This window comes from Antennarius striatus, chromosome 8, assembly GCF_040054535.1.
Source record: "Antennarius striatus isolate MH-2024 chromosome 8, ASM4005453v1, whole genome shotgun sequence".
Taxonomy (NCBI): Eukaryota; Metazoa; Chordata; class Actinopteri; order Lophiiformes; family Antennariidae; genus Antennarius; species Antennarius striatus.
In genome coordinates, this window is record NC_090783.1 from 1528868 (window position 1) to 1538558 (window position 9691).

General features: G+C 41.8%; 2 protein-coding genes across 3 annotated transcripts; both read left to right on the forward strand.

Annotated features, from left to right (window-relative positions):
• Positions 1 to 148: 148 nt before the first annotated feature.
• LOC137600280 (beta-1,3-galactosyltransferase 1-like) lies at positions 149 to 6901 on the forward strand. 2 transcript variants are annotated; one of them, XM_068321836.1, is made up of 2 exons: positions 149 to 283; positions 5696 to 6901. In XM_068321836.1, exons 1-2 carry the CDS (start codon positions 240 to 242, stop codon positions 6819 to 6821), a joined length of 1170 nt encoding a protein of 389 aa, XP_068177937.1. In that variant the 5' UTR covers positions 149 to 239; the 3' UTR covers positions 6822 to 6901. The 2 variants fall into 2 exon arrangements, with proteins under 2 accessions (XP_068177937.1, XP_068177936.1); XM_068321835.1 differs by lacking the exon at positions 5696 to 6901 and adding an exon at positions 1807 to 3450.
• A 1140-nt stretch (positions 6902 to 8041) lies between these two features.
• LOC137600292 (beta-1,3-galactosyltransferase 5-like) lies at positions 8042 to 9436 on the forward strand (the record flags this gene model as incomplete). The annotated part of the gene is made up of 1 exon (XM_068321851.1): positions 8042 to 9436. A coding segment is annotated over one exon (1185 nt), but the record flags the coding sequence as incomplete, so codon positions are not given.
• Between the last annotated feature and the right edge of the window lie 255 nt (positions 9437 to 9691).

A 9691-nucleotide genomic window follows, 5' to 3' on the forward strand; every position in this document is an offset into this window, starting at 1 on the left:
GATGTTTTAATGAATGAGTGAAGTTGACTAAAGGTGTGAAACAATCATTCTCCCTCCACCCACCCTGTCCCGTCCCGTCCCACCGTCTCTTTGACCTTCCCTTGAGCAGAAGTTATTGGCGCTCTCAACTCAACCCGTTCCAGCAGCATCTTCCTGCTTTCAAGGAATGTTGTTGGAGCGCCGACAGTTTTGATTAACCAGAAAACAAGGCAAAGAACAGGGACGAGTGAAGAAGAGCGATGGGTGACGAAGAGGCCGGTTTGTGTGGACAGGTCCTGAACAAGTAAGGATATAAAACAACTCTTCATTAAATGAGGTTCAGATGTATCATATCTCATTGTACGGTATGGTATCATATCTGTTCCTCTTGTTTGTCCTTTGTCATTTTGATTTGTCCTCGGGTGTTACTGACAAAGTCAAAGTAGAATATCTGAAAAAAGTTGTTCCTAGTGGAATTATCAGCTATTGATAAAAAAGCATCTAATAACAAGATTTATATGAGCAGGTTTGGAGAGACAAATGATACCAGGAACACATACATGTGACTTTGGTGACACGACAAGTGTGTCAAAAAGTGTTGTTGTAGTGTTGTAAATCTACCAGGAGACCTCTAGAGATCAATGAAAGTCAAGAAATTTTCTATGATTTGCTGCTGAAGTGAGGACTGAAGTGGAGTGGATCATGACTGATGATGAATCGACACTCGTTTAGTTGAACCTTTGCTGTGTTTTCCTATCAAGCGTTTAAAGTTGTAAATATGCTTAAAGCGGCATCTGACACAGCCTCACCCCCAAAATACTAAAGATCAACATCTTTGTGACATACACGATTACAGCCTTCTTCTTCATCTCTTTTCTGAACAAATAGCAAATGGCATCATGCATGATTGATTTCTGTCTTCACATTAATCACTGATGTTTGGACTAGCGCTGTGTGATCAGTGTAGCTCAGTCACTGGGTGTGATCCTTCTTTCTTTAACCTGTCTGACTGTATTCTTAAAAGTCAAGCTGGCATTTGTTTAACCTGTGTCTAAATACATTTTATTCTTGCTGCAGATGTTTTCTCTTTGCATGAGAGAGTGTTTGTGTGTATTTCTGTGTCATTTGAAACCGGTGCTCTTGGAAAAACTGTTTTGTCTGGAACTAATCCCTTTTTCTCATTTAAGAGGCAGCAATCCCCTTAGAAGGCTCCGTTATTCATACCTCAGTGGGGAAATTCTTTTTTTCGCTTAATATACAGTGTATCACACACACACACACACACACACACATTGGGAGACATAGTGGAGTGATGGGCTGCCACGTGGCAGTGCCCTAGAGCTAGCTTGTAGGGTTTGGTGTCTTGCTCAAGGGCACCTCGGTTGTGAACTGACTCCTCCCTAGCTACCAGTTGTCACTCCTTTGGTCCACACTGGTCTGGAACCAGCCACCCTCCAGTCCCCAAACCAAGTCCTTCAGGACTGAGCGACTGGCACCCTGCCAGTTCCATGACAAATTATAACAGAACAAACAACCTAGAAACCTGATGCTTGTTGTAGCGCTGGCTAGGTCAACAGTCAACGCGTCATTGTGAAGATGACTGCTGTGCTAACAACCTCACAGGAGTTCCTGAAGAGGTCCAGTCCCCTACGATTCATCCTTCAAAGGTCAGCACTGGAAGATGGAGGATCTGTACCAATTTGAGCCAATGTTCAGAATTCAGTTATGATCATGCTTATGAATCTATTGGCTATTATTTTACTTCCTCTTAGCATCCACCAATATGTTCTCACCTGTCTAATCTTTGTCTCCCTTGATCCTGTTTAGATGTGTTGACCCCTCGTCCCAACAGAAGAAGCCTTTGTTTTACTCCTTGTTTCAGCTCCTGCTTCTGCTGTGTCTCTTTTTTGGCATCTTGGGCTACTCTATGATCAGCAGCTCCATATGGCAGAGCATTCCACTCCATCATCAGAGCCAGAGGTCTTTCCAATGGATCAGTCAAGTTGGTCAAGACAATCCTGAACTCGAAGAAGAAACAAAGAAATTTTTGAAAACCACAGCAAAACCCATCGTACCAGCGTCTGCACCACCTGAAGGTATTCAGTACCATGAAGGCTATCCAACGAACTACCGCTTTCTTATCGATCATAAAGACGTGTGCAAGACAAACAATCCTTTCTTGGTCCTGATTACTCCTGCGGCACCCAAAAATGTGAGAGCTCGGAATGTTATCCGGCAGACATGGGGCAATGAGACACTGGTTCAGGACAAGGTGGTGGTTCACTTGTTCGTGCTGGGCTTACCTGGAGGATCTGATGCTGAGGAGGTCCAGAAAAGTCTCAACGAGGAGAATCTGCAGCACCAAGACCTGATCCAGAGTAATTTCGTAGACACCTACCATAACCTGACCATCAAAACCATGGTGCTCATGCACTGGTTGGCCACACGCTGTCCTAAAGCAGCGTACGTTATGAAGATTGACACCGACATGTTGCTGAGTGTTGAAAATCTTCTGACCATGCTGCAAAGACCCAACATTCCCAAGACAAACTACCTGACAGGGTACATTATGAGGAATATTCCAGTTGTGCGTTCCATGAACTCTAAATGGTACGTCTCTGAGGAGATGTACCCAGAAAACACGTACCCACCCTACCCTCTGGGGACGGCGTACCTCCTCTCAAATGACCTTCCTGCAAAATTTGTGGAGATCTCAAAATCAGTGAATTACTGTACCGTCGAGGACGCTTACATTGGAATGTGCATGAAAAAGCTTGAACTTAGTATATTACAACCACCAGATCCCTCCCAGTTCAGGGTCTACCATTTTAAATATAATCGCTGTCAATTTTCGAAGTTCATCACTTACAATGTGATATCTCCAGACGAGTTGGAGAAATTCTGGACAGACTTGAAAAGACCTGAACCTCCGTGTCCAGAGAAGAAACCGGAGGATGCTTCTAATGAAAAGAATAATAAAGATTAATCTCTATGTTCATTTCTTCAGTCCACATCCTCAGAACTGAAGACATTAGAAGTACTCTCATTTTGAGTACATATTCCTCAATAAGTATTTTTTTCAAAACAGTTTTTAAAATCTTTCCTGCTCTGGAAAAGTGCTTCATTGCTCCCTTTCTCATCCCCCTATAAAAGGGGGATGAGAAAGGGAGCATATTTTAAGATCGACTATATCAACAAATCTAATTTGTCGTAAATATTAAATTCTTCTTTGAATATTGTAGTTTCTAATTTGGTGCAGCAGAGGGCGGGCTCAGGTCAGATATAATCTACTGGCTCCGAAGTTATTCATGTGAAGGAATTTCTTTTGTAAATATTCTGTCTATTTAAATAAAATCATATTTGTGTTTAAAAAGTCATTATGAAGGTGGTTTGAATAAACTCTTGTGTTTAGATGTGAGAATCATTCAGAAATCATGTAAACCTGAACAGCTTTGATAGACATGAGTGGAATTTTAGGAGGGTTGCAAAACCATTCTGTCTACACTGCATCTAATAAAACAAAAATTAATTCCTAACATCATAGCTTTCTTTTGTAGTTGATTCATGGATGACAACATGTCAGTAGAGCAGATAACATGAAAGACATTGACTTTGAGGGGTAAAGGAAGGTGAACCTACCCCTGGTTGATTGTCATATCCTACCCCCATGTGCCCTCATCCCTCCCCAACTGCCAATGATCTGATCATTGGAGGTGGGAGGAAGCCAGATAACCCGGAGAGAACCCACAAAGACGCAGGTGGGGCATACGAACGCCACACAGAAAGGTCTGTAACCCAGAACCTTCTAACTGTGAGGCCACAGCTTTTCCCACTGCGCCACCGTACTGTCCAGTATGGTATCATATCTTCATTAAATGAACTCCAGGGGTGTCTTGTTTGTCGTTCGTCATTTTGATTTGTCCTGTGTGTTATTGACAAAGTCAAAGTAGAATGTCAGAGTAAAAGTTGTTCTGTAAAATTATCAGCTATTGATAAAAATCATACAATAATAGGATTTATTTGAGCAGGTTTGAAGGGACAGGGGATACCAGTAAAGTATAATTTCCTCCGGGATTATTAAGTACCTACCTACCTAAAGACCGACCTACCTTCCTACCATCCCACTTACCCACGTAACAACCAGGAACACATACATGTGACTTTGGTGACACGACAGTGTGTCAAAAGTGTTTAGTGTTGTAAACCTACCAGGAGAGCCCTAGAGATCAATCAAAGTGATTATAAGGATTTTTTTTAAGAAAGGGAATTGTCTGTATAGGTTCTCAGATATCCAGAGCAGTTTAAATCAATCCACTGGACTTTTTTGCCTCTCATCCAAGAGGCTTCTTCAGTTCTGAAGGTGGCTGGTGTTGTCCCAGTTTATTAACCCTGTGGGGTGTGGTCAGTGCTATTCACATTCCAACAACCACAGTTGAAACCCGTCTTGCTCCTCAACAATTGTTGATGGGGGTGTCAAAGGGGGTCGTTGAAATGTGAGTTTCATCGAGCCTTTGCATACTAATGAGGGTCATTAGCATGAGACATCACCTGGGTTAATCTGCTGAGTCATTCTTTTAGGGAGTTTCAAAAAGGCCTTATTGTAAATAGGCAGAAGCTGGTGTTGAAGACCACCCTCCCTGTCCAGAGATGGCACCTTCACAGCCACCCCCTTTGACACCCCCTGACACCCCCATCAACCATTGTTGAGGAGCCAGACGGGTTTCAACTACGGTCATTGAAATATGAATAGCACTGACCACAACCCACAGGGATAATAAACTGGGAAAATACCAGCCACCACGAGACCTGAAGAAGCTTCTTGGACGAGAAGCAAAACGTCTACAAGAAACTTTCTTCGAGTCCAGTGGATTGCCGTAAACAGCTCTAGATGGACAGGAAATTCTCTCCAATTTGCTGCTGAAGTGAGAACTGAAGTGGATCATGACTGATGATGAAGCTCCAGGTTGATTGACACTCGTTTAGTTGAACCTTTGCTGTGTGTCCTATCAAGTGTTTAAAGTTGTAAATCTGCTTAAGGCGGCAACTGACACAGACGTTACCGTCCACCAGCCTCAACCCCAAAACACTTATGACGCTGATATGTGGATTTTAATAGAATAAAAATGTTCTGATTTTATCATACACACGCACGAACACACACACACACACACACACACAACCACACACGCACGAACACACACACACGTTTGGTGTCTTGCTCAAGACATCTCAGCTGTGAACTTACTCCTTTCTAGCTACCAGTTCTCACTCTAGACTTTGGTTCACGCTGGTCTTGAACCAACCACCCTCCAGTCCCCAAACCATGTCCTTGTAGACTGAGCTACTGGTGCCCGCCCCACTATTGCCTGTGAAAAAATACAACAACAAAGACAAAAAACATAGAAAGCATATAATTGTTGTAGCGCTGGCTGGGTCGACAGTGAACGTGTCATCGTGAAGAAGACTAATCTGCTAACAACCTCTCAGGAGTTACTGAACAGGTCCAGTTTCTTGTGACTCATACTTCAAAGGTCACCACTGGAAGAGTGGTGGATCTGTACTTGCAATTAGACCCAATGTTCAGAATTCAGCCATTGTCTTTTGACTATGAGGAATAAAGATTATACTTATGAATTTTTTTGCTATTATACTTCCTCTTAACATCCACCAATATGTTCTCATCTGTCTAATCTTTGTCTCCCTTGATCCTGTTTAGATGTGTTGATCCAAGGTACCATCAGAGGAAGTCTTTGTTTTACTCCTTGTTTCAGTTCCTGCTTCTGCTGTGTCTCCTTTTTGGCATCTTGGGCTACTCTATGATCAGAAGATCCGTGAGTTTGAGAGTTCCACTCTATCATCCAGACCAGAAGTTTTTCCAATGGAACAGTCGAGTTGATCAAGACAATCCTGAACCCGAAGATGAGAAAATAAAAGACATTTTGAAAATCAGAGTAAAACCCATTGTACTTGCACCACCTGAAGGTATTCAGTACCATCAAGGCTACCCAATGAACTACCACTTTCTTATCGATCATAAAGATGTGTGCAAGACAAAAAATCCTTTCTTGGTCCTGATGACTCCTGTGGCACCCAAAAATGTGAGAGCTCGGAATGTTATCCGGCAGACATGGGGAAATGAGACGCTGGTTCAGGACAAGGTGGTGGTTCACTTGTTCATGCTGGGCTTACCTGGAGGATCTGATTCTGAGGAGGTCCAGCAAAGTCTCAATGAGGAGAATCTGCAGTACCAAGACCTGATCCAGAGTAATTTCATGGACACCTACCGTAACCTGACCATCAAAACCATGGTGATCATGCATTGGTTGGTCACACGCTGTCCGGAAGCAGCGTACGCCGTGAAGGTTGACTCGGATATGCTGCTGAGTGTTGAAAACCTCCTGTCCATGCTGAAGAGACCCAACATTCCGAAGACAAACTACCTGACAGGGAGCATTAGGAGGAATAGACCAGTTGTGCGTTCCAAGACCTCTAAGTGGTATGTCTCTGAGGAGATGTACCCAAAACCCGAGTACCCACCCTACCCTCTGGGCTGGGTGTACTTATTCTCAAGTGACCTTCCTGCAAAATTGGTGGAGATCTCAAAATCAGTCAATTACTGTGAAATGGAGGACGCTTACATTGGAATGTGTATGGAAAAGCTTGAACTTGATCTATCAACACCACCAGATCCCTCCCTGTTTAGGATTGATTATTCCAATTATGATCGTTGTAAGTTTTCCAAGTTCATCAGTTACAATGTGGGATCTTCAGATGAGTTGAAAGAGTTTTGGACAGACTTGAAAAGACCTGAACCTCCGTGTCCAGAGAACAAACCAGTGTGATTTTTTTTTGTAAATCTAATTTATCATAAAAACTTAAATCCTATTTCAGCCTCTGTGTACAGTAGTTTCTGATTCGGTGCAGCAGATGGCAGGCTGAGGTCAGATATAATCTGAAGTTTTTTTAGAGCCAAGAGATTATATCTGCTGAAGGAATTTCTTTTGTAAATATTCCATCTTTTTGAACAAAATGACATTCATGTTCCAAAGTCACTATGGAGAAGATTGGAATTAACTTCTGTGCTTTAGACGTGAGAAACTCTCATATATCATATAAACCTGAAGTGCTTTGATAGATATGAGTTCATTTTTAGGAGAACACATCAAGGTTGCAAAATCTCTCTGTAAAAAAATGTGTCAAATAAAACAAAAATGAATTCCTAACACATTGTCATCATAGCTTGTTTTTGTGTCTGATTTATGGGTGATCATTGACATTACTTTGAGGAGTAACGCAAGGTAAACATACCTCTGGCTTGATGTCTAATCCTTCCTCCATGTGCCATCATTAATCCCTTGTTGCCATGATTTGGTCTTCCACTGTCTGATTGGGGAGGATCTTGTATCTTATCGTATCGTATCTCATCATATCGTACCGGATCGTATCTTACTGTACTGTACTGCATTATATCATATGTTATTGTATCACGTCATGTCGTTTCGTATCATATTTGATCGTTTCACATTTTACAGTTTCATATCGTACGGTATCTCATCGTGTGGTATGTTATTGTATGTATTGTCTTGTATCATGTCATGTTGTATTGTATTGTATGGTATCTCAGTGTGTCGTATCATATCCTTTCATATTGTATCTCTATATGATATGCTATGGTATGGTCGCTCATATTGTGTCTTGTTATATCGCATCATATCATATTGTATCGTAACGTGTCATATTGTTTCTTGTAGTGTTGTTTCATATTGAATTGTATTTCATTGTATTTTATCGTATCATATGTCATGTCTTATTACTGTATGTCATATGTCATTGTATGGTATGGTGTGGTATGCTATGATATGGTATGGCATGGTTTTGTATCTCTTTGTATCGTATCCTTTTGTATTGTCCCACCTTGTAATGGTATGGTATATGGTATGGTGTTTCATTGTGTTGTGTCGTGTCATGCATGTCATCACATTACATTCACGATCTGAGCAGTTTGAAAAAATCTTCAGAATGTACTTCCTTTTAACGTCCACCATTATTCTCACCTGTCTAATCTTTGTCTCCCTTGATCCTGTTTAGATGTGTTGACCCCTCGTCCCAACAGAAGAAGCCTTTGTTTTACTCCTTGTTTCAGCTCCTGCTTCTGCTGAGTCTCTTTTTTGGCATCTTGGGCTACTCTCTGATCAGCAGCTCCATATGGCAGAGCCTTCCACTCCATCATCAAGGCCATTGGTCTCTCAGATGGAACTATCAAATTGGTCAAGAAAATCCTGAACATGGAGAAGAAACAGAGGAAAATTTGAAAACCACAGTCATCCCCATCGTACCAGCGTCTGCACCACCTGAAGGTATTCAGTACCATGAAGGCTATCCAACGAACTACCGCTTTCTTATCGATCATAAAGACGTGTGCAAGACAAACAATCCTTTCTTGGTCCTGATGACTCCTGTGGCACCCAAAAATGTGAGAGCTCGGAATGCCATCCGGAGGACATGGGGCAATGAGACGCTGGTTCAGGACAAGGTGGTGGTTCACTTGTTCGTGCTGGGCTTACCTGGAGGATCTGATGCTGAGGAGGTCCAGAAAAGTCTCAACGAGGAGAATCTGCAGCACCAAGATCTGATCCAGAGTAATTTCGTAGACACCTACCGTAACCTGACCATCAAAACCATGGTGCTCATGCACTGGTTGGCCACACGCTGTCCTAAAGCAGCGTACGTTATGAAGATTGACTCTGACATGTTGCTGAGTGTTGAAAACCTTCTGACCATGCTGCAAAGACCCAAGATTCCCAAGGCAAACTACCTGACAGGGTGTCTTTTGACGAATATTCCAGTTGTGCGTTCCATGAACTCCAAATGGTACGTCTCTGAGGAGATGTACCCACAAAACAGGTACCCACCCTACCCTCTGGGAACAGCGTACCTCCTCTCAAATGACCTTCCTGCAAAATTTGTAGAGATCTCAAAATCAGTCAATTACTGTACCGTCGAGGACGCTTACATTGGAATGTGTATGAAAAAGTTTGATCTTACGTTTTCACCACCACCAGGTCCCTCTCTGTTCACAAAGTTTCATTTTAAATATAATCGCTGTCAATTTTCCAAGTTCATCACTTACAATGTGAGATCTCCAGACGAGTTGGAGAAATTCTGGACAGACTTGAGAAGACCTGAACCTCCGTGTCCAGAGAAGAAACCAGAGGATGCTTCTAATGAAAAGTCGGAGAACACTTAACGTTTATTTTATTCGGAGGGATTAATTCATTAGGATTATTCTAATTTTGACCCCAACAAATTCCGTTACGAATACATTTTCATAAAGGAATTGTTAAATACTTTCCAGCTCAGGAAAATTGCTTCATTTTCCCCTTACTCATCTTCTTTAATAGGGCACTGACCCATCCATTAAAATCAAATATAAATCTAAATTATGTAATTTGTTTGGTAAATCTAGTTTGTCATTAAATTAAATTCTTATTCCAGACTCTGTATAGTTGTAGTTTCTGATTATGTTCAGCAGAGGGCGGGCTCAGGTCAGATATAATCTACTGGCGCTGAAGTTATTCATGTGAAGTAATGACTTCAGTGAATATTTTGTCTATTTAAATAAATGACGTTTATGTTTTAGAGTCACTATGAAGAATGTTTGAGTTGACTCCTGTGCTTTAGACATGAAAAACATTCATATATCATGTAAACC